Raw genomic sequence first — 25,485 nt, 5'->3', positions numbered from 1 at the left:
GTCCCAAAACCCTAAAACACCACCAAAACCTCACCTCAAGTTATTAGCTGCCCCTCCTATAATGATATAAATAGTTGAATACTATGAAGACCGCCCCAGAGGTTCTCTCTCTCTCACTCTCTTTCTCTCTCTCTCTCTCTCTCTCTCTGACCAGAAATAGTCAAAATGCAATTTGCAATCTTTAGTGCATATTGCATTACAGGCACATCACACAACTCAACACCAGGAAAAAAGGTGTAGTTGTTTCTGGCATTAAAAGCACTGTGCGATAGCACCCCTCATTTTCATTAATTCTCCCCAATCCTACCCCTTTCAAAAATTTGCATTCACGCCATGCGGTACCGCAAGTATCGCATGAGTCATGCCATTAATGCCATAATGCATTTTGATGAATGACCCTGTTAGTTAGATAAAGCTGAAAATTAACATTAGCCAGCTAATGTTTGTCCCTACACCAAGTCCTGCTCCCAGGATCATCCAGAAATGGAACAGCTAATCTCAGCCATCCAGTAGAGCTCAACTGCCATGGATGCTGAAAGGAGCTGATCTAGCCATCTGCCTCTTGAAGTTAGGTGGCTAAACCTTTTGAAGATCGACCTCTATACTTTTAGGGGTAGATTTTCAAACGAGCGCGAACAGCCTACTTTTGTTTGCGCTCCAGGCGCAAACAAAAGTACGCTGGATTTTAGTAGATACGCGCATAGTCGCGCGTATCGGCTAAAATCCTGGATCGGCGCGCGCAAGGCTATCGATTTCGTATAGCCTGCGCGCGCCGAGCCGCGCAGCCTACCCCCGTTCCCTCCTAGGCCGCTCCGAAATCGGAGCGGCCTAGAAGGGAACTTTCCTTTGCCCTCCCCTCACCTTCCCCTCCCTTCCCCTACCTAACCCACCCGCCCGGCCCTGTCTAAACCCCGATCCTACCTTTGTCGGGGGATTTACGCCTCCCAGAGGGAGGCGTAAATCCCCGCGCGCGAGCGGGACCCCTGCGCGCCGGGCCGCGACCTGGGGGCGGGTACGGAGGGCGAGGCCACGCCCCCGGACCGCCCCGGGGTGTAGCCACGCCCCCGTACCCGCCCCCAAAACGCTGCCGGCATGCCCCCGAAACGCCGCGCAATCCGGCCCCGCCCCCGACACGCCTCCCGACACGCCCACTCCGAAAACCCCGGGACTTACGCGAGTCCCGGGGTTGTGCGCGCGCCGGTGAGCCTATGTAAAATAGGCTCACCGGCGCGCAGGGCCCTGCTCGCGTAAATCCGCCCGGTTTTGGGCGGATTTAGGCGAGCAGGGCTCTGAAAATCTACCCCTTAATGCACATAGGGGTAGATTTTAAAAAGGTGCGCAGGCGTACATGTGCATGCACTACATGGCACGCACACATGTACACCCGATTTTAAGTTATAAAATCAGGGGTTGGGGCGCACAAGGGGGTGCACAATTGTGCAACTTGCGTGTGCCGAGCCGCACTGCCTTCCCCTGTTTCCTCCCAGGCCGCTCCAAAATCAGAGCGGCATGGAAGGGAATTTCCCTTCCCCCTAACCTGACCTTCCTACCCCTTCTCCTAACCTTTCCTCCCCCTAGCCCTACTCTAACCCCCCCAAATTTTTATTTTGCCTTTTGCGCGTGCCGGCAGCCTGCTGTCACATGATTGTTCGGCACAGTGGCACAGTGGCAATGGACGCTGTGTCAGAGGCCTCTGGCCCCGCCCACGGACCGCCCCTTTAGTAAAGCCCCAGGACTTACATGCGTCCCGGACCTTTACGTGCGTCTCCGGGCCTTTTTAAAATAGGCCTGGCGCGCATAACCTTTTTAAAATCCAGCCCTTAATACCTAGGTTTTGTAATGCAAAATATGCTTTTTCCTGGGCTTTAGAAAAACATAAAATAGCCTACTTATAGAAGCAGTTTCATTGTACTGTTTGGGTTGGACTTTTCTATTGCAGTTTGCTAAGAAGTAAAATATAATTCTTCTAGCAGAGCATTTTGGGGCAATTTTCCAATAGTCCACATATCTGCAAACTCTGCATGAAATATAAAGACATGTACTTTATGCAAATCTTCAAAGGGAAACTACCCGCAAATCTCTCTTTAAAAATTGTCGTGCAAAGTGTGCAGACTAAAATCATCTGCTCTTTGTGCAAGTAGTGGAGGGGATAAAGTAGTGCATGTACAGTTGAAAATAAAACATACAAAAACCATGTTTCTTCCTGACCTAAATAATACGCCCTCATAGGCGCCTCTTTTCCTGCAGTTAAAAATATGTTTGCCATGGAACCTGCATGGACTTTTTACCATATATGAGGAAGGCAATTTTCATTCATCTCAAGCCATTATACCTGGGTGAATACCTTGGAAAATTGCCCTCTAAAAAGCTCTGAAGGATGTAGCAAGCAGCATGGCATGTTAAAATAACACGATTCTGTGTGGTCTATAGACTGCCAGTCAATGTGGGCATCAGTTACATATGCTCCTAACTGATTTCTCTAACCTTGCATTTGCAGGCATTCCGTTTTAGGTGTAGGCTTGCTGTGAGATGTTGTGCTTGTGAAGTAACCTTATATATTGTTTACAGGTGTGTGATAATCTATACGGTTAGGTTGTTCTCATCTACAAAGTTTTGCGAAAAGAATACAGAAATGAAAGCAATATATTCTGAAAGGTGTATGGGATTTACGTCTTCAGCTTTTTAACTCTATGCTAATAATATGAAAATTGGTTTGAATATAGAATAGCTGCTCTTTCTATGGGGAACAGACTCTGCCACAGAAGAGAATGGTGTTGGTTTTGTTGTACCGGATGAAGAAGAGGAAAGGGTGATCGGCTTCAAACCTTACACAGGTTTCTCTACTTCGTGCATTCACAACAGCTCCAGTGGCAGCTGCGGCCTCTGTTCCCTCCTCATTAATTTCCACGTGGGTCTTGTGGTACACTTGTGACAAGAACAGATCATTTCTCTTAGACATTCCCGACAGATCTGCCTTCCCCTGACTGAAGACGTCACTCATGCCCATGACGCTCAGAGTTTCTCTAAAGTCATATTTCTGTTCAAGCTTGGTCTTGGGTAGAAACACTTCCACAGAAATGTTTTCCATTACACCTGGCCTGGTGTACTCCATTAATTTTTCTGGTGTCAATTCACGTTCCAGCTACAGAGGTAAAAAAAAAAATAAATTATCATATGCATACAAAACTTGAATTGCTCATATTGCAAGGGATGATGTGCAGTGAAGCATGGGAATTTTACAACCAATGTAAATCTTCCCAAACAGCCCAAGTTTATATTGTTGAATTCAGGAAGTCCACTGAAGGGAAAGAGCAAATTAGGGTTTGGCTATTTGCTAAATCGGGTAAGAGAGGAATTCAAACAAATGGAAAAGTATTATGAGTCTCCCTCTGGCACTACAAATTCAGTTTCAGTATGAAAGGGAAAAACTCTTCCGTTACCCATACATGAATGTCTAATTGCCTTCATATTTTAAAAAATAGTTGGACCAACCATTTGGAATGCTATCCCCCCCGATCTCGGACTGGAACCCTGATTGTTGACTTTCAGAAAAAAACTTAAGACTGGCTGTTTCAACAAGCCTTCCCCTAATCCAGGCCTACATCAGCTATGCCACAGACCATTCACTAAGGCCTCATGTTCAGTGCACTCCATCTCAGATATTATAACTGAATTGTTATAGTTACCAAGTTACCTTTCTTTTTCTGGCTTCTTCTTCTTCCTCCTAGATCCTCATCCTTGTTTTATTGTAACTTTTTTTGCCTCTGCTACTATGTTAAGGTTACTGTTACTACCCTTGGTTCCTTATAAACCGATATGATATGTTCTATATCATGAATGTCGGTATAGAAAAGTACTAAATAAATTAAATAAATAAATAAAAATATACATATGCAGTTAAAAAGACTGAATCTGCTACGGAGATACTGTAAACACAAAGGTAATTTTCAAAGTCAATTATAAGCTAAAACCTGTTTTTCTGCATATAAGTGGCCATATTAAAATGACCCAGGGCTGAGTGCATAAAAAGGTAACTGGTTACGTGTATTCTTTTACGCAACCTGAGCAAAAGCATTCCAGGGGCAGAGCTGGGATGGAGTCTGCAGTTATGCACATAATGGTAAATATTGAAAAGAAATTGACTAAATAAGTCAGCCGGATACTTATCCGGCTAACTGGCATGGGATATTCAGCAGCATGGCTATGCTGCTGAATATCCCCGTATTTGGCACTAAAGACAGATAAGTCTTATCCGGCTAAGACAAAAGTCAGGTCTAACTTATCTGGTTAACTTGTAGCTAGATTCATCATTCTGCTATATTTATATTATATTTATAGCAGAATGATGAGCCACGCTAAAAAAAGGGGCTGGGGTGAAATTGTGCGGCCAGCCGCATCGTGGTGGTGCATTTTCGCCTGCAGTGCTGCCAGGCCATAACTCCGCCCACACTCCTTCCCTTCCCCTCATTTAAATAATACCGCTGCGATACAGCCGTTATCCTGTGCGATAAGGCCCTAACACATATGATAAGGACACATCGCAGTTTGATAAATGACCCTATATGTTAGCCAAATAAGTAATGCTGCCTTAATCTGCCCATTCCCTGCTTCTAAATTATCCAGATAACTACTTAGCTGGTTAAGTGACAACCACAGAATGTAGCTGGATCTTCAGTGGCCATTACTTAGGGCCTCATTTTCCAAGGTTGCATAAGGGGTGGTACCTTATGCAAATAAGCATGTGTATCGCAAATTGCAATAACAGCTATGCAACATGCTCTTAGCCTGTATCCTGGAGAGAGAGAGAGAGAGAGAGAGAGAGAGAGAGAGAGAGAGAGAGTTGCTATAGTGCCTACTCCCTAGACAGGTATTTGTATACCTATGGGAGGTCCACCTAGTAACTCGAGGTGGGGTTTAGGTATGAGTGTAGGGGGTTGGGGGCCACTTTCACATTCAACATGAGACGTATGAACAGAACAGTGGTCTCTTGTGAAGATTTGATGGCCTTCGGAGTGAGGAAACTCACTCCAAGATGAGATTTGGACAATGTTCTCGCCACCTAGCTTGTTGTTCTCTCCACCTAGCTTGTTGTTCCATCAAGCGGAACCCCCGCTGAACGACCTCCTGCAGTCGATCTCCTGCCGGCGCCATTTTCTGTACGGAAAACGATTCGCGGCAAGAAATTGCTTCCTGAACCCCGCTGGACTCCCAGGAACTTTTGGCCAGCTTGGGGGGGGGGGGCTCCTGACCCCCACAAGACTTGCCAAAAGTCCAGCTGGGGTCCGGAACGACCTCCTGCGTCGAATCGTTTTTGTCTATGGCCGCCGCCATTTTGCGGTGGCCATTTTGCAAAATGGCGCCGGCTGAAGACAACAGGATTCAATTGAGGGGGCCGTTCCTGACCGCCGCCGTTCTGGACCACCGCTGGATCCCCAGGTTATTTAAAGCATTGGGGGGGGGGGGTTCGGGAGGGTGGGGGATTTAATTTAAAGGGTCAGGGGTGGGTTTTAGGGGGTTTTAGTGTGTCGGCTCACGATTTTAACGATTTTCACGATAGTTTACACACCCAAACGGCAACAATACGATTCCCTCCCCCTCCCAGCCGAAATCGATTGTTAAGACGATCGAGGACACGATTCACATCTCTAGTAAAAATCTATAGGGCAGATTTTCAAAAGGTTACGCGCGCCAGGCCTATTTTCAAAAGGCCTGGCGAAGCGCATAAAGCCCCGGGACACGTGTAAGTCCTGGGGCTTGCAAAAAGGGGCAGTCCGGGGGCAGGTGGGGATGGGGCCAGAGCCCTCCGATGACTGCTTGTCAGAGGATCGCGTGCAGGCAGGCTGCCGGCACACGCAACCTACACCTGCCTCCAGATAGGCGCAAAACGTTTGATGACAATTCTGAGGGGGTTAGAGTAGGACTGGGGGGGAAAGGTTAGGTGAAGGGGTGGGAAGGTTAGGTTAGGGGAAGGGAATGGGGGAAGCCCGTGGGCGTCAGTGTGCGCAAGGTGCACTAGTGTGCACCCCATTGCATACGCCGACCCCCGATTTTCTAACTTGCACGCATCTGCATGCGCAAGTTAGAAAATCAGGCATACATGTGTGCGCGCCGGGTAGCACGCACATGTACGCCCGCGCGCTAGTTTTAAAATCTACCCCTATGCGTATAAAGTACATGTAAACTTTACCGCCATGTTGAAAGTTACCATTGTAGAGATCATTGTACTAAAGAATGCTAACATCTTTGCAAACATTAACATGCATTAAAAGTACTATTAATTAGAGATGTGCTGTCATTATTAACAAACTAGGTAATGACAGGATATTGCCTATGTTGGCTCAGTGTGCTGCAGAGATATAAAATCAAACATAATGTTAGGCATTATAAGGAAGGGAATGGTGAATAAAACGTAGAATGTCAATATGCCTCTGTATTGCTCTATGGCGAGATCACATCTTGAGTACTGTGTTCAATTTTGGTTGCTGCATCACAAAATATATATAGATGCACTAGAGAAGCTTTAGAGAAGGGCGACCAAAATGATAAAGGGGATAGAATAGCTCCCCTGTGTGAAGAGGGAGCTTGGAGAAGATTGGGGGATATGATGGAGGTCTACAAAGTCGTGAGAGGACTAGAATGGGTAAATGTGAATCAGCTGTTTACTTTTTCAGATAATAGAAGGACTAATGGGCACTCATGATGTTACTAAGTAGCCCATTTAAAACAAAATTGGAGAAAATTATTTTTCATTCAATGCACAATTAAGCTCTGGAATTTGTTGCCAGAGGATGTGGTTAAAGCAGTTAGCTTAGCTGGGTTTATGAAAGGTTTGGACCACTTCCTGGAGGAGATGTCTATAAACTGCTATTAGTCAAGTTGACTTAGCGAATAGCCATTGCAGTAGCATGAGATCTATTTAATGTCTGAGTACTTGCCAAGTACTTGTAACTTGGTTGGCCATTGTTAGAAACAGGATGCTGGGCTTGATGGACCTTTAATCTGATCCACCTTGGCAACTTCTTACAATATGTTCTTTTGTCATTTCATATTGTTCAAAATTGAAAGGATAGGGTTTTTTTCATGAAATTTTGTTTTTTAATTTTTCGTTTTAGTGTGTAATATTTCAACTTGAATAGTATGTACTAAAATGGAAATAAAGGAAAATTAGGTCTTACCTTCGATAATTTTCGTTCCTGTAGTACCAAGGATCAGTCCAGACTGCTGGGTTATGCCTCTCTTCCAGCAGATGGTGTCAGAGAGAAACTGAAAAACACCTCCCACATAACCCCGGGTGCCATCTGCGATCCCTCGGTATCATTGATATCAAAGCAGAATGAATGGTCCTTATTACAATTTCCATGTATTGAACTATGCGCAAACACACGCTGTGTCAAAACAATGACTAGACCAAGTTAAAACTGAACCTGATAACCAGGTAACAACGTGTAAAAATGTGTAAAAGGAACAATTGTACTTTAGAAAGCTCTGCAAAAAGACACTGACTGTCGCAAAACCTGTCAAGAGAATATAAACACAGTTGACTGGACTCTCCTGTATACGGGCAGGCGTCTGGACTGATCCTTGGTACTACAGGAACGAAAATTATCGAAGGTAAAACCTAATTTTCCTTTTCCTGTACTTACCAGGATCAGTCCAGACTGCTGGGATGTACCCAAGCTGCTCTAGATGGGGTGGGATCTGGAGAGTCCCGCTCGAAGCACACTACTGCCAAACGAATGCACCTTCGGATCCCGTACGTCCAACCGGTAGTGTTTAGCAAACATGTGCAAGGACTTCCACGTGGCTGCCCGACAAATCTCTTGCAGGGAAACACATTGGCTTTCCGCCCATGAAGTCACCTGAGATCTCAGAGAATGCGCCTTAAGGCCGTCCGGCAGTGGGCGACCGTGACAAATGTATGCAGAAGCAATAGCGTCCTTTAACCATTGGGTGATAGTAGTTTTAGAAGCTTTAGCCCCCTTACTAGGACCGCTCCACAAAACGAAGAGATGGTCAGACAAACGAAATGGATTAGTAACCTCCAAGTATCGCAAGAGTACTCTTCAGACATCCAACCTCTTCAGATCCTTATTCTCAACTGAAAAGGCCGGCAACTCGACAGACTGGTTGACATGAAAAGTCGAGACTACCTTGGGCAGAAAGGTGGGAACTGTGCGAAGCAAAATACCTGAATCAGAAATACGCAAAAAAGGCTCTCAACATGGCAAGGGTTGTAGTTCCGAAACCCGCCTGGCTGAACAGATAGCCACGAGAAAAACAGCCTTGAGCATCAAGTCCTTAATTGTCGCTCGCTTCAGAGGCTCAAAAGGGGGCCCGCAAAGACAGCGAAGCACCAAATTCAAATTCCTGGACGGACAGACCGCATGCACCAGCGGTTTCAAGTGTTTGGCCCCTTTCAAAAATCGGACCACATCCGGATGCGCTGTGATGGAAATACCATCAACCTTACTATAAAAGCTGCCCAAGGCCGAAACCTGAACCCTGAGTGAACTGTAAGACAGGCCCTTTCGTAGGCCGCCCTGCAAAAATGATAGTATGTGAACAATAGTAGCTCTACGCAGTGACAAGTTTACCTTGCTACACCAAGAATCAAAAACCTTCCACACTCGAACATAGGTAAGAGAAGTAGAAGTCTTTCGGGCACGCAGAAGGGTAGAAATAACTGCCTCCGAGTACCCCTTTCTTCTTAACCGTCACCTTTCATAAGCCAGGCCGCTAGACAGAATCGACCGGCCTGCTCTAAAAATACGGGACCCTGTCGAAGCAAGTGGGATAGATGACTGAAGCGTAGCGGGCCGTCCACCGCTAGGTTGACCAGATTGGCAAACCATGGTCTTCGAGGCCACTCGGGAGCCACTAGGATCACCAGTCCCGGGTGAGACTCTATGCGGCATAGTATCTTCCCGACAAGTGGCCATGGAGGGAGCACATAAAGAAGAATGTGCGGTGGCCAAGGTAGAAACAGAGCATCCACCCCTTTGGATCCGTGTTCTCGCCGGTGACTGAAGAAACGAGCTGCCTTTGTGTTCAGACGAGTCGACATCAGGTCCAGTGGGGGACTCCCCAACATCTCGAGATCATTCGCATTGCTTCCTTTAACAGTTCCCATTCCCCGGGAACCAATTGCTGATGACTGAGGAAGTCCGCTTGAACGTTGTCGACCCCCGCTATGTGAGACGCTGCAATTCTGTCCAGGTGGTGCTCCGCCCAGAGCATCAGCTTGTTGGCCTCGTCGGCCACGAGACGACTTCGGGTACCTCATTGTCTGTTCATATTAGAGATGTGTATCGTGTAATCGATCGTCTTAACGATCAATTTCGGCTGGGGGGGGAGGGAATCGAATCGTCGCGGTTTTGTGTTTTTAAATATCGTGTAAATCGTAAATCGGGGGAGGGCGGGAAAACCGGCACACTAAAACATCCCTAAAACCCACCCCGACCCTTTAAAATAAATCCCCCACCCTCCCGAACCCCCCCAAAATGTCTTAAATTACCTGGGGTCCAGTGGGGGGGTCCCGTTGTGATCTTCTACTCTCGGGCGTCGGGCGCGTTGATAGAAAATGGCGCCGGTGCTACCTTTGCCCTGTCATATGACAGGGCAAAGGTAGTGCCGGCGCCATTTTGGTTTCTGTTCCCCGACATCACGAGCGTAGGAGATCGCTCCCGGACCCCCGCTGGACCCCCAGGGACTTTTGGCCAGCTTGGGGGGGCCTCCTGACCCCCACAAGACTTGCCAAAAGTCCAGCGGGGGTCCGGGAACGACCTCCTGCACTCGAATCGTGTTGCCGTATGGCCGGCGCCATTTTGCTGTACGGCAATATGGCCGGCGCCATTTTAAGCAAAATGGCGCCGGCCATATTGCCGTATAGCAAAATGGCGCCGGCCGTACGGCAACACGATTCGAGTGCAGGAGGTCGTTCCTGGACCCCTGCTGGACTTTTGGTAGCGAAACCTTGCCTAACAAGGTTTCGAACTGAGCACCCACAAACTCTATCACCTGGGAGGGGATCAATTGACTCTTGGCATAATTGACCACTCAACCCAAGGAATGAAGGCGACATACTACCATGTGAACCGCCTCTTTGCAGAGATCCTCCAACTTCGCCCAGATGAGCCAGTCATCCAAGTAGGGATGAACTAGTATCCCCTCTTGTCGTAAACTTGCAGCGACCACCACCAGCACCTTGGTGAACACACGGGGAGCAGTCGCCAGTCCGAACGGTAGAGCACAAAACTGGTAATGTTGGCCCATAACCATGAACCTCAGAAACTGCTGGTGGTGCTTGTGGATTCCGATGTGAAGATAAGCTTCTGTCAGATCCAAATAAGCCAAAAACTCTCCTTTGTGGACCGCTGCAATGACTGATCTTAACATTTCCATATGAAAACGAGGTACCCGTAAGGCCTTGTTGACTTGCTTGAGATCCAAAATTGGCTGGAAGGAACCGTCCTTCTTGGGCACCATGAAATATATGGAGTAACGACCGGTCCGACGTTCCGACGGAGGAACTGGCACGACTGCTCCCAACGCCTTCAAAAGTGCTAGAGTCTGCAGAACCGCTTGCTGCTTTTGGGGTGGACTGCAAGGGGACACCAGAAAAAGATCCCAGAGGGGACAAGCAAAATGCAAAACATAACCGTGACTTATAATGTCTAGCACCCACTGGTCCGAGGCAATCTTGACCCATTCCTCTAGAAACAGGGACAGCCGACCCCCGATTTTCGGTAGGGAGGAATGGGCCAGCGTCCCTTCATTGAGCTGTTTTGCCACTGGGAGCGAATGCATGGGTTCCGGCACGCTGAGGCCGCCTGCCACAAAAGGAATAAGACCAGGTCTGTGCTTTAGCAGCCGGTTGTCTAGGAGTATAGCTCGACGTGCCCCGACCAGGCCTAAAACTGCACTGTCCCCAAAAACGGCCCCTATAGCTACCCTATGAGCGGGCCGTCCTGGGCTTATCCTCTGGTAACTTATAAACCTTGTTGTCACCCAAAGCCTTTATGAGCTGTTCCAGCTCATCTCCAAACAACAACTTACCCCGAAAAGGGAAGGAACCCAGTTGAGACTTCGACGAGGCGTCTGCAGACCAGTTCCGAAGCCACAACAGACGCCATGCAGACACCGCTGAGGACATAGTGCATGCTGAAGTACGTAAAAGGTCATATAGTGCATCCGCCGTATAGGCGACAGCTGATTCCATACGGGCCGCCTGTTCCGCCTCCCCAGCAAGAAGGTCCTGGGCTGTCAACATCTGTTGCACCCAACGTAGCAAGGCCTGCTGCATCATGCTACTGCATACTGCCGCCCGAATGCCTAGGACAGATACCTCAAAAATGCGCTTGAGCAAGACCTCCAGTTTTCTATCCTGGAGGTCCTTAAGAGCAGTGCCGCCAGTCACCAGAATAGTAGTATGCTTGGCTATTGCTGTGACCGCCGAGTCCACCTTAGGGATTTTAAGGAGATCAAGCGACTCGAGAGGAAGAGGATATAATTTTTCTATAGCTCTAGTAACCCTCAAGGAGGCCTCCAGGGACTCCCACTCACGGGACACAATCTGAGAAAGCTTCGGGTGAAAAGGAAAAGTCTGCAGCGGAGCGAGTAAACCCGCTAAAGCCGAATCTCCTGTAGATAAATCCAACGACTCCTGGGTCAGCAGAAGCTCAAGCTCCTGGAACACGTGCAAAATTAAGGGATCCAGTTCCTCTCGCCTGAATAGACGGAGGACTTGAGGGTCATCCCCTTCCACCTGTGTGGAAATGTCTCCTTTGTCACCCATATCCGGAGTCAAACCTGGATCCACCAGGTCAACTGGACCAAATGGGTCAGGCAGCCCCTCCCCGGGGATGGAGGAGGGAAACTGGGAGCCACCCCTTCTTGACCTTTAGGAACCCTAGGGATCTTACTGGGACTAGGAGACTGTGTATCCCACTCAGTCTTCGCTTCCAGGATTGCCTTATGCATTAATAAAATGAACTTCGAAGAAAAGGGCTGCCGCCTCTTTAAGAGCCCCCCCCGGGGAGGAAGCGAAGGAGGAACTGTGCCATCCGGCAATTCGCGCAGCTTATGTGGCGGGGACAGTGGAGGAAGGGGATTCTCTCCCTCCTCAGAATCTTCAGCATCCTCCTCCGATGCCGACAAAATGGCCGCTGCTCCCGCACGAATCGGGAGCGGCCCAGGCCTCCATCCCTCGGCATCATGCTTGCTGCGCCGAATCGGACCATCGCGAAGGCCCCCCGCCCCCAGGTATGCACCGGGAGCAGAGGCCTTCGCGGGAGAGCTGGAGCCTCGGCTCTCCACACGAATGACAAGCCGTCCCCCTTGGCATGTTTTAGCAGCTGGGTGGAAAGTCCACCCCCTCCGGAGGCCCGGGAGACTAACAGCAGGCTTGGCTGAGGTAAGAAAGAAAAAGTTAAATAAAGAATCTCCTGTCTGTCCATGTTATGATCTCTCTATCTTCGTTTTTTGTTTGTTTTTTTTAACTCAGCTCACAGGAGGATTGGCACTGGGGGGAAAAAAAGCTCAGAGGAATGAATACCTCTTTGAGGGAGGGGGAGATTGACCGGCCCACCGGTAAGTCCTCCCCCTCTGCTCACCGGGCTAGGGCAGCAAAAGTCTCCGGGTATTGGCTATAGGGCAATGCCCTGCCTTGCCTGCCACTGCCTGGCTGCTCTGAAAAAACAGTGTAAAATTATTAACCTGCTTCACCTATTTATTTTTTGCTTTTTTTTTTAAATGATCTAGTCAAAGGTTCTCCACCAATTTAATTATTCCTATAAATTTATTTTCCACCAAACCTGACGGGGCAAGGCCCCACGAATCTTAAGGACAGGACCGCAGGTTATACCTCTCAATCTGCTGGAGTCAGAGAAGGTACTGAGGGATCGCAGGTGGCACCCCGGGTTATGTGGGAGGTGCTTTTCAGTTTCTCTCTGACTCCATCTGCTGGAAGGGAGGCATAACCCAGCAGTCTGGACTGATCCTGGTACATACAGGGAATGTGCACTAAAACAAAAAAATGAAAAAAACCCTCACGAATAAAAAACAACAAAAAATAAAAAGCAGGCACCTAATGAAACAAATCAAATCTAAAATGATAATTTTAACAATGTACACCCATTAACAGTGTTAATCTGCATAATTTAGTTACTATGTGTTAATAGTGCTTTTAATACATATAAATAAACTTGCACTAATTAATGCAAAATCTATGCTAATGAAGTAAAGGGATGTAAAACAGCTCATTACTGATTAGCACAGCAAAAAAGTACTGCAACTTGGGAAAGTGAAGTGAGGTTTTTGTGATAACATATGTATGTAAAGTGCATATCATTTACATTGGCTATTAGTATGATTGATAAAGAGTGTATTAACATGTATTGACAGCTGATATTAGTGCTCTTTAGGATATTGGCCTCAAATTTGTTTCAAGATAATTTGGGGATTAAAAAATAATTGGAAAATATGGAAAATTCTTTGAAGTAGAGGAACCTCAGGGCTTTACAATTTCCTAAGGTTAAAAAAGTGCCATTTTCTCGAATACTTTACATGCGTGACTGTTAGTTCCTAAAGAATTATTCTTACCCATCTTGAAATTTAACTTTTTAATCGGGTGCAGCAAGACGCTGATGTTGAACCTGTTTCTGATTTGCTCAGGTATTGGTATCATTTGTGGTTTTGTCTTGAATAAACTTGCTTTTATAACCTTCCTTATGGACTAAGACAGAGATTGGATTTTGAAAATCGTTTTTAAGAAATTAGGGTCTTTGTGTCTTGGATGAAAAGTTCTTTATTTTGACATTTCTAAATCAATTTGTTATGATTGGCTACCTGCGGGTTGACCATAGACAGCCACTCCTACCTCTGGACCGGGCCCAGGCAAACGTGGCAGGATGACGCTGCTACTGCGTGGTGAATGCCGCCACTCCTGCACTCCTCTGATGGTTCTCTTCGTGGCAGGACGCTGCCACTCCTGCACTCCACCAACTGCACTCTTCGTGGCTGAATGCAGCTGGTGCGCGTCAGACACCGCTGCTCCTGCACTCCTCCTCGCCTACTCACTGGCACGCGTGCACACAAGATAGTTTAATTTAAATGGCCCATAGCAGGCATAGCCCCGCGGCATCCCTGGATGATACCACAGCCTCTGGCCTATTAAAGGCCCTTGTTCCTTTCAGTCATCGCCTTGGGAATAGGTCTCGCTATAGCCTTGTAGACTGAATTGCATCAGCGTTCTCAAGTTCCTGGTCTTCTCCATGTCTTCAGTTCCTGGTCCTCTTTGTGTCTTCGGTTCCTGGTCTTCGTTTGTTCTTCAGTTTATCGTCCAATCTTGTGGTCTTTTTCTTGTCAGCCTTGTGGTCAGTCTTCAGTTTAACTTTGTGCCTTGCCTCCTGTGTGCTTTTCATCTTCCTGCTATGCTTATCTGTCCTGCCTTCCCTTGGACTGATACCTGGTATTAACCTGAGCCTACTTCCTGGATTTCTCTCGATTGCAACTGCCACTGAACATTGCCTGATTACCAGACTTCCCTATAATGATGCCTGCCACTGATCTCTGCCTATTACGGGACATCCCTGATTGCCGGTTCCCCTGACCCGAGCTTACTTTAGAGTCCTCTGGTTCACCACGACCTCATCCATGGATTGCCAGCCCTTCAGCGAAGGTCCCACCTAAGACTTGCTGGCCCTGACAGCTGAGGGCTAAACCTAAGGGGAACATGGGCTGCTATAGGCAAAACTCCAGTTGGGCCTCTGCCTCATCCCACTCCACCAGTCAATGGTGGGGACTTGCAGGGTTCCTCACTGCAGATTACGCCAAATCCACCTCAGTCCAAGGGTCCACATCCACAACAGACTGGAGAGGCCATGGACCCAGCAGATCTGTCCTCGTTAAAGGCTATTCCCGGCCTAGACCAGAAATTGCAGGCACTTCAGACAGCCATGGAACTCCTAGTTGCTGACATGAATCGTCTCGTTGTGCATTTGGACACCTTGACCATACCTGCTGTCCTGCCTCCACCAGTAGTGGTACCAGCACTGTCATCACTCACTCACCATTCAATACCACAACTGCCGTCCCTGTCCCTGTGTGCTGGGGATCCCAAGCAATACTGGTGGTTTTTGAAACAGTTTGAAATGCACTTTACCCTGCAAGTGCCATTATTCCTGGCTGACTTAATGAAGACCACATATATCCTCTCTCTCTTTTGAACGGGAAAGCCCTAGCATGGGCTTCTCCCCTCTGGAAGAAGACAGATCTATTGCTGCAGGGCTTTGCAATAGTTCACAGAGCTGTTTAAAAGCATTTTCGAGAAACCCGGTTGTATAACTATTATGAGTTCTGATTTACTCTACTTCCGACAAGACACAAGTGGCACCCAAACAGAGGACACGATGAAGGCAACTAGGCCTCTATTTATATTGCTCTGCTCAAGGCCACATTCTAGCTCAATGCCCAGTCAGAATGAGAGCCTTAGAGTCACCTGGGAAGATGACCCTAGGCCTGACTACCTCAGCTCCTCAGTTCTCTTGCCAGTCTCGTTCAGTCCTTCGGGTGCTTCTCCACTCAGGGTTTGGTGGACTCTGGCTCCAGGGGAGAACTTTATATACCAAGAGCTTGTTGAAAAACTTCAGATCCCAACGATCCCTATGACTCCACCTCTAATGCTTTTGTCCGTCCATGGAGACCCCCTTCTGGGTCGGGTGACCCATCCACTATGCCCCTCATGCTACAAATTGGACCCTCACACATGGAAGTTATCAGCCTCCACATTCTATCCAGAGCTGTGGCTGCATAAAGCTACAGTTTAACTGGTCCACATTGGAACTCACCTATTGGGGACTTAACTGCTCTAAATCCTGTACAGCTGCCAAAGGCCTTGCTCACCCAGTAGTCGTGGCCTCCACCCTTCTGACATTTCTAACTCCTGATAGGGAGTAGAGATGTGCTTCGTTTATGACGAATTAGGCAATTTCAACGAAATTGCCTAATTCGTCGTGGTTTGGGGGCCCCGCCCCCCTGAAGTAGATTTTCCCTGAACTACGAGAAAAATGTGTTTTTCGGGTTTGTACTGGGGGAGGGGCATATTTTATTTTTTTAAATAAAAATCCACCCCAAGCATTAAAATTTAGTATAATACAACCCCCCCACAATCCCGATCCCTCCCCAAGACTCACTAACATCCCTGGTGGTCCAGCGGGGTCCCGCGAGTGATTTTTCCCTCCGTGCTTTCTGACTTTTGGGCCTGCCTCGCTCAAAATGGCGCCGATAGCCTCTGACCTACTATGTCACAGGGGCTACCAATGCCATTGGTCAGCCCCTGTCACATGGTAGGAGCACAAGATGGCGCCAATGGCCATGTGACAGGGGCTGACCAATGGCACCAGTAGCCCCTGTGACATAGTATGGGCAAAGGCTATCGGTGCCATTTTGATTACTGGCAGCCAATGGCCCGAAGACAAGCCACGGAGGAGATTGATCTGATTTTCCACCAGGTTAGAGACTGACGGAGTTAATCGGTTACGTGGACAATGGTCGACAAGGGCTGAATGCTTTGAGTCCATTGAGATTGTAGAGTCCACTGCATGACTCTCATGGCCAAACGGGCCATTGGTGTGACCTGAATTGAGGAAGCCATGTGTCCAGGAGGATGAGAAAGTGGCGTGCAATCGCGGAGTGCTGAGACTGCAGCTGGTGTGCAAAAGACATGAGAGTGAGGGCTCACTGTCGAGGCAGGAAAGCCTTTGCCTGAAGGAGTCCAAGTCTGCCCCAATGAATGACAAGGTTTGAGATGGGACTAAGTAGAATTTGTCGTAGTTGACGAGAAATCCTAATGAAATTAGAGTGTGTAAGGTTAGATTGAGGGATGACAGAGCAGCTTGCTGAGTGGGAGCCCTGATTAACCAGTCGTCTAGATAGGGGTAGACGTGAACACCTTGGGTCCTGAGGAAGGCTGCAACTACTACGAGGCATTTTGTGAAGACTTGTGGCGCAGATGCTAGGCTGAATGGAAGCACTCGGTATTGATAGTGCTTGGGGCCTACTAGAAACCTCAGGTATTTGCGATGAGATGGAGTTATCGCAATATGAGTGTATGCGTCCTGGAGGTCCAAAGAGCAGAGCCAGTCTCCTCTTTGTAGAAGAGGAAGAAGCGAGTCTAAGGTTATCATCTTGAACTTCTCTCGCTGGAAGTACTTGTTGAGGGCTCGTAGGTCCAGAATAGGACGAACACCTCCCGATTTTTGGGGATTAGAAAGTAATGGGAATAGAACCCTAGGCCATGCTGAGAGTAGGGGACAGGTTCTATTGCCTTGGACTGGAGAAGGAGGGAGACCTCTTGATCCAGATGGATGGAGTGATCGGATGTTCTCCATGTTGGTAGAGGTGGGGAGTCCGGTGGCACGGAGAGAAGGTTCAGATGGTAACCCTGAGCAATTATCGCCAGTACCCATTGGTCTGAGGTGATTGAATGCCATATGTTGTGAAAGTGGCACAATTGACCTCCCACTGGTATATGAGGCAATGGAAGCTGGCTGCTGCTCTCTAGGTGGAAGTCAAAAACCTGAAGCAGGCCCTGGCTGAGGAGCTGCTTGCGGTTTTTTATTACGTATTTGACGAGACTGTGCTTTTTGAAAAGGTCTCGTGGCACGGGATCTGGTTGGTGACGGGTAGGACTTCTTCAGGTGGAAGAATGACTTTTTAGAGTCCTTTCTGAAGGACTGTTTAGAAGAATAGTCAGAAGGCATCAGAGAGAGCTGTCTTAGGGTCTCATGATGCTCCTTAAGTTCCGCCACCGTCCGTTGAATCTGTTCACCAAACAGATTATCTCCTACACAGGGCAGGTCAGATAACCTGTCTTGTACCTCAGGGTGAAGGTCAGAAGACTTAAGCCAGGCCCATCTTCTCACCGAAATAGCAGCTGCAGATACCCTTGTAGCAGTATCAAAGATATCATAAGAAGATCTGATCTCATGCTTGCCTGCCTCAAAACCCTTGTTTACTAGGATTTGGAGCTGATCTTGAAATTGCTGAGGCAGGGAATCTGTCAAGTCTTGTATCTGCTTAAAAATGACCCTGTTATATTGGGTCATATAGAGTTGGTAAGCAGCAATTCGGGAGATGAGCATTGATCCTTGGTAGACTCGGCGGCCAATGGCATCTAGAAACTTCTGTTCCTTGCCAAGGGGAAAAAAGTATGAGGCTTTGACCTGTTTGCTCTCTTCTGTGCCGATTCTACCACTACAGATTGGTGATCCAATTGTGATTTTAGAAAGCCTGGAGCTGACTGCACCAAATAGGTAGTGTCAGCTTTCCTGTGGACAGGAGCAATGGAGCCAGGATGTTCCCAGTTCTTCTTTAGGAGATCCAGAAGAACCTGGTGGATAGGGATGGAGGTTATTACTTTGGGGGCATCCAGGAATTGGAGCAACTCCATCATCTGATGCCTATCATCCTGCTCAGTCTGTAATTGGAAGGGAACCAATTCAGACATTTCCTTCACAAAATTTATAAAGGAAAGGTCCTCTGGAGGAGAATGCTTTCTACTTTCAGTGGGTGAAGGTGGTGAAGGCAAATCATTGGTGTCTGGTGAGGAATCATCAGTCCAGGTATCATAGGGATCAGCTCCTGCCCCTCTAAGATGTAGAGGGGGACGAGATGGTGGGATACCTGAAGGTCCTGGTCTAGGTTCCGAAGGAATTGACGGAATAATTGGAGGCACTGATGAAGGCATCGAAGGCATCGGCGCAGGCATCGAGGGCATCGATGGATGGCTCGGTGGTGCTGATGGGCGTATCGGTGGCGATGGATGTATCGGTATTGATGGCTGAGGCAGAACTGTCGAAGGAGGAATGCGAAACAGTGTTTCTCCTCCCAATGACAGAGTGAGCGGAGAGGGCACCGGCGCCATCGGTGACCCAGGGACCATCGGTGGAAAAGTGGCAATAAGCGCTTCCATCCTGGAGAGCAGCAGTGCCAATGCTGCTGGAATCGGGTCGGTGATCAGTTCCACAATCGGTACCGGTGTCAGTGCCGGAGGAACCTGAATTCATTGAATCGCCTTGTCGATGGCCTCCTGAACCATCCGGTCCAGTTCTTCTTGGAGACCTGGAGCAAGTAGCTCCGGCTCCGGAACAGAAGAAGGAGGCAGAGGCTTAGCTGGAGGGACCACCGTTAAAGGCAGAGTCACGGCTCCTGATGCCCTTTCGGGGGAGGGTTGCCCCGAAAGGTCGGTGCCTTTTCTGGATGGGGATTCTTCGACGGTGGCTTGGATGATGGCGAGGTCGATGATTTCGCTCCCTCGATGGTCCAAGTCTTTCTATGCCAGCGGCGATGTTTGTCTCTACGATCCCCTCGGTCTTGAGGGGGAGTAGAGGGTGTCGAAGGCCGAGATGTCATTGATGCCGGATGGTCACTGGCCGGTGTTCAGTGCTGGTGCGAAATTGATGGTGCCGGTTCTGATGACGTCGATGCAATGGACAGAGTCAGGGTTTGAGCATGGAAGAGAAGTTCCATCTTCTCCATTCTGGCCTTGCGACCTTTTGGTGTCATAAGGGCACATTTAGTACAGGTCAAGACATCGTGCTCTCGTCCAAGACACATTACACAGACTTTATGGGGTCTGTGATAGACATGGTGAGATTACAGTCCAAGTCCAGGCACCGACGGAACCCCAACACCATGGCCATGGAAAAAAATTGAGCCACGATACGGTTGACGGCCACTAGGCCGCGAGGCCAAACTTGACGGTAATCGATGAAAACATGGGTAAAAACTTACCGGCTTACCGCGGCTTGAAAAGTTTAGAGGAGGGACCCCTGTGGGGCAAGTTAACTTTTAGTAATTCTGTGAGGAAAATTCCTGTCAGGAATCTCTGCAGAGCTCCTTAACTGCGAGGCTACTGCTGCGCGGGAAAAAGAAGACTGAAAGGGGACCCCTGCTGGCTGCAGGGTTAGTACCATGCTGGACATGCCCAGTAGGGGCCAAACAAAGTTCTGGAAACTTTGACAGACGTTTTCCGTGATTGGGCTCCATCCTGTGATGTCACCCATATGTGAGGACTACCATCCTGCTTGTCCTGTGAGAATAGGAGATACCACCCAGGAAAAAGATCTAGGCATCATAGTGGATAATACATTGAAATAGTCAGCTCAGTGTGCTGTGGCAGTCAAAAAAGCAAACAATGTTAGGAATTATTAGGAAGAGAATGTGAATAAAATGAAAAATGTCATAATTCCTCTGTATTGCTCTATGGTGAGACTGCACCTTGAATAGTGTGTACAATTCTGGTTGCCGCATCTCAAAAAAGATATAGCTGTACTGGAGAGGCTACAGAGAAGGGTGACTAAAATGATAAAGGAGATGGAATGGCTCCCCAATGAGGAAAGGCTAAGGAGGTTAGGGTTGTTCAACTTGACGGCTGAGGGGGGATATAATAGAGGTCTATAAAGTCATGAGAGGTCTAGAATGGGTAAATGTGAATTGGTATTTATTCTTTCAGATAATAGAAGGCCTAGGGGGCACTTAGCACATTTAAAACAAATCAGAGAAAATTATTTTTTATTCAATGTACAATTAAGTTCTGGAATTTATTGCCAGAGGTTGTGGTTAGGGCAGTTAATATAGCTGGATTTAAAAAAGGTTTGGATAATAGAGATGGGAATCATGTGATCGATCATCTTAACGATCGATTTCGGCTGGGGGGGGGGGAGGGAATCGGATCGTCGCAGTTTTGTTTTTTTAAATATCGTGTAAATCGTAAATTGGGGGAGGGCGGGAAAACCGGCACACTAAAACATCTCTAAAACCCACCCCGACCCTTTAAAATAAATCCCCCACCCTCCCGAACCCCCCCAAAATGCCTTAAATTACCTGGGGTCCAGAGGGGGGGTCCCGGTGTGATCTTTTACTCTCGGGCCTCCGGTGCGTTGTAGAAATGGCGCCGGTGCTACCTTTGCCCTGTCATATGACAGGGCAAAGGTAGCGCCGGCGCCATTTTGTTTTTTGTCCCCCGACATCAGGAGCGTAGGAGATCGCTCCCGGACCCCCGCTGGACCCCCGCTGGACTTTTGGCCAGCTAGGGGTCCAGCTGGGGGTCCAGCTGGGGGTCCAGCTGGGGGTCCCTGGGGGTCCAGCTGGACCCCCAGCTGGACCCCCAGGGACTTTGGCCAGCCAAAAGTCCCTGGGGGTCCAGCGGGGGTCCGGGAGCGATCTCCTACGCTTCTGACGTTGTTTTGCCGTACAAAATGGCGCCGGCCATACAGCGTATGGCCGGCACCATTTTGTACGGCAAAACGATTCGAGTGCAGGAGGTCGCTCTCGGACCCCCGCTGGACTTTTGGCAAGTCTTGTGGGGGTCAGGAGGCCCCCCCAAGCTGGCCAAAAGTCCCTGGGGGTCTAGCGGGGGTCCAGGAGCGATCTCCTACGCTCCTGACGTCGTTTTGCCGTACAAAATGGCGCTGGCCTTTGCCCTGTCATATGACAGGGCAAAGGTAGCGCCGGCGCCATTTCTACAACGCACCGGAGGCCCGAGAGTAAAATATCACACCGGGACCCCCCCCACTGGACCCCAGGTAATTTAAGGCATTTTGGGGGGGGTTCGGGAGGGTGGGTGATTTATTTTAAAGGGTCGGGGTGGGTTTTAGGGTTGTTTTAGTGTGCCGGTTTTCCCGTCCTCCCCCTCCCCTCCCCCTTCCCCCAATTTACAATTTTTGACGATAAATCGGGGGAATTCCTATTAAATATCGCCTCTAACGATTTTTGACGATTTAAAATATATCGGACAATATTTTAAATCGTCAAAAAACGATTCACATCCCTATAAAATGGATAAGTTCCTGGAGGAGAAGTCATTAACTGCTATTAATAAAGTTGACTTAGGAAATAGCCTCTGCTATTACTGGCATTAGTAGCATGGGATCTACTTAATGTTTGGGTACTTGCCAGGTACTTGTATCCTGGATTGGCCACTGTTGGAAACAGGATGCTGGGCTTGCTGGACCCTTGCTCTGACCCAGTATGGCAACTTCTTATGTTCTTATGTTATGTTCTTAAGTAATGTTACATGGCAGAGGACCTTGGTGCGTGCTGGGGCGTGTAAGTATTTACACATGCATCTCTTGGCCAGGCCCTGAAAAACCCATGCCCCACCCCTTTCTGGAAATTGTTTAGATGTGTGTGCTGTGGCATTTATGCACATATCTGGGTGCTTTTGAAAATACGGTTGGTGCATGTAAGCCCAACTTCTTCATGCATCCCCTAATTGGTGCGTGCACTGGGCTTTTAAAATTCCCTTTAATTGCTTATGTATGCTTATGTGCAAATATATTCAAAGCACTGAAAGTGAGTATTTCAATTTTTTGAATGTGCAATCTTTTTCAATTTAAAAAAATATATGCACATATATTTCATGCATAAAAATAAAGTAGCAGTTGCGCAAATCATTATTTATGCGTTTTAAGTCTGTATATTTTAAAACATGCGTGTGTAATTGAAATGACAAGTTTTACCAATTGCTCCACCAGTTCACCAAGTCCTTCTCTAGGCCATTAAGAGACCCTCCTGGTTCTTCAGCTTGAACTCTTCCTAGTTCATCCAGACCTCCCACTCAGTAATGCACAAGAAACATGTTTATTTTCACTTATGAAGGAGAATTAGCTGGTATAAAAATATGCAAGTAAATTTCTTTTAAAATAATTTGCACATGTAAATGTTGGCCCAACTCTAGAATTCCCCTAGATCCTTTTCACGCAGTATGGGTGGGATTTTAAGAGGTACGCATGGGTGTAGATTTGTGCGCGCAACCTGGTGTGCACAAATCTATGCCCGATTTTATAACATGCGCACGCAGCCGCGCACATGTTATAAAATCCAGGGTGGGCGCATGCAAGGGGGGTGCACACTTGTGCACCTTGCGCGCGCCAAGCCCTAGGTGAGCCCCGATGGCTTTCCCAGTTCCCTCCGAGGCCGCTCCGAAATCGGAGCGGCCTCGGAGGGAACTTTCCTTCCGCCCCCCCCTACCTTCCCCTCCCTTCCCCTACCTAACCCGCCCCTCAGCCCTACCTAAACCCCACCTGACCTTTGTTTTTAAAGTTGCGCCTGCCTCTGGGCAGTCGTAGGTTGTGAGCACTGGCCCCGCCCTTGCCCTGCATGGCCTCTGGCCATGTCCCCGCCCCACCCCGGACCACCGCTGCCCCGCCCATTTTTTCAAACCCCGGGGACATAGACACATCCTGGGGCTTGCGCGCGTCGCGGGACCTATACAAAATACAAAAATGTGTGCATGTTAGAAAATAGCCTGGCCCTCGTAGATGTGTACCAGATTTTGAGTGGGTGCAGAAATGCCGCTTCTACTGCGTAAATTGGTGAGTTTTAAAAGTGGTGTGTGCCAACACCATCCCAAGTTTGACCACTTTGCCCATTTAAGAAATTTCCATTTCCATTTACTAAAAATTATTAAATGCCTAACACAAAAAGGTCTAGGCGATTTACAACATACATACATAATATCATTAAAACAACAACATGACAAACATATCTAAAACACAAATCATCAAGTTTCATAGAAACCACAATCTCAACAATATTATGTAAACACATAATACAAATGTAATCAGACAAAGATAAATCCTAAATCATACCTAACAAAAAGGTATAAAAATCTGTCACAGTCATAAATTCTAGAAAATACTGAAGACCCGATGGAGAAGAAAATCTTTCAAAAGCCTCTTGAATTTCTTTATGTTGTCCAAAGAATGCAGCTCAAAAGGAATGAGATTCCATAAAAATGGAGCAACAATTGAAAACAATGTCTCTCTTGTATAGAATAGACGAGCTTGCCGCACAGAAGGAATATCGAGCAAGTTTAGTTGAGAAGATCTCAAACCTCTAGTTGGTTTATAAATACGTAGCAATGCATTTGCCCAATGAGAAACATCCAGACTGAGAAGCTTAAACACGATCATTACAATTTTAAATTCAATGTGTTCACACACAGGTAACCAATTCAATTTACAAAGGATTGGTGAAATATGTTCGGTCCGTTTCGTATGAGAAACCAGCTGGGCAGCAGCATTTAGTAAAAGTTGCATAGGTTGCAATGTGATCTTGGGTAACCCTATAAACAGGCTGTTACAGTAATCTAGATGTGGAAACATTATAGAATGAACTACAGTCAGAAAATCATGATCATAGAAAAGATGCCTTAAACCAGCGATCAAACGAAGCTTAAAAAAAAAAAAACAGTTTTGATGACCGCTCTAACCTGTGGTTTAAAGGACAAGGACGCATCAAGCAGAATTCCCAGACTCTTTAGAGGCTTAGTAATAGAAAATGAAACATTGTCAATCACAATGAACTCTTGATCAGATTTAACATGAGGAGAATGAATTAACAATATTTCGGTTTTCTTAGTATTTAAAGATCATTTGTTTTGTTTTAACCAATGCTTTATTGAATTAATACACAATTGAAGCAGATCTACAGTTTCTTGCCAAGACTTCTGCACCTTGATATAGAACTGTATATCGTCGGCATAGAGTTTATATCCATCCGTGATAATGGCCAACAGCTTTGTGATAGGGGCAAGATATACATTGAATAATGTGGCCGACAAAGCCGACCCTTGTGGGACCCCTGTTTTTAACTGTTGTGGGGCAGATGATTGTTGATTCAGCCTAAATACTTGGTTCCAGTCAGTGAGATAGCTCTTAAACCAAGAAAAAACTACACCTGTTATACCGCATTCACAAAGGCGGTATAATAAAATCTCATGATCAATAGAATCAAAAGCAGAAGAAATATCTAATGATACCAAAAGAAACTGTTGTCCCTGATCTAATCTACGTTTAACAGAATCGATCAATGATATAAGAAGAAGCTCAGTACTTGAGCCTTGTCGAAAACTGAATTGATGAGGATTTAATACTTCATTATTTTCAAGAAATTCTGCCAGGGCCTCCACTGGTTTGAAAGCCTCTTCTTCCCATAGTAAGCCCCGACACTTAAAACCCCGCAGATCTGCCTATTTTTCTTTATTTTTTAACTTATACATCATCCATAGCAGAAGTAAAGTTACGGGGCAGGGGGCCTTGGCAAATGCCAGATTGGGTAAGTATTTACTCACACATCTCTCATTCACACTCCGAAATGCCAGTGCCAGACCCCTTTTTGAAAACTTCAGAGATGCGGGCACTGCAGGAGATACGTCTGTATCTCTCTGACTTTTAAAATCCACTCTTGAGCGAGCCTGACTTATTTGCACATCCCCTAATTAATGCATGGGTCGGGCTTTTAAAATTCACCTTTAAGCACTTAACTCTTTGAAGTATGTGTCCATCTTTTCTATGATTCTTCAGATTTCTTTCTTGAACTGTAGTATGGATGAAAGAGTTAACCTCCTTCTCCATAGAGCTTTTTCTTTTCAGTAGTTCACCAGATTAGATGCGTTTCCTGTGATAACTGTAGTCTAATCCA

General features: G+C 47.3%; 1 protein-coding gene across 1 annotated transcript in view; it reads right to left on the bottom strand.

Annotated features, from left to right (window-relative positions):
• Positions 1–1,551: 1,551 nt before the first annotated feature.
• The window catches only part of LOC115085001 (serpin B10-like), a 72,640-nt gene continuing 48,706 nt past the window's right edge, over positions 1,552–25,485 (bottom strand). The window contains exon 8 of the mRNA XM_029590506.1: positions 1,552–3,142. Coding sequence (XP_029446366.1) covers positions 2,738–3,142 — 405 coding nt within the window. The 3' untranslated portion in view covers positions 1,552–2,737. The remainder of the gene's footprint in view (positions 3,143–25,485) is intronic.

Source organism: Rhinatrema bivittatum, chromosome 2, assembly GCF_901001135.1.
Source record: "Rhinatrema bivittatum chromosome 2, aRhiBiv1.1, whole genome shotgun sequence".
Classification (NCBI taxonomy): Eukaryota; Metazoa; Chordata; class Amphibia; order Gymnophiona; family Rhinatrematidae; genus Rhinatrema; species Rhinatrema bivittatum.
The sequence above is the reverse complement of the archived record's forward strand: the minus strand, read 5'-3'. Positions and strand labels throughout refer to the sequence as shown.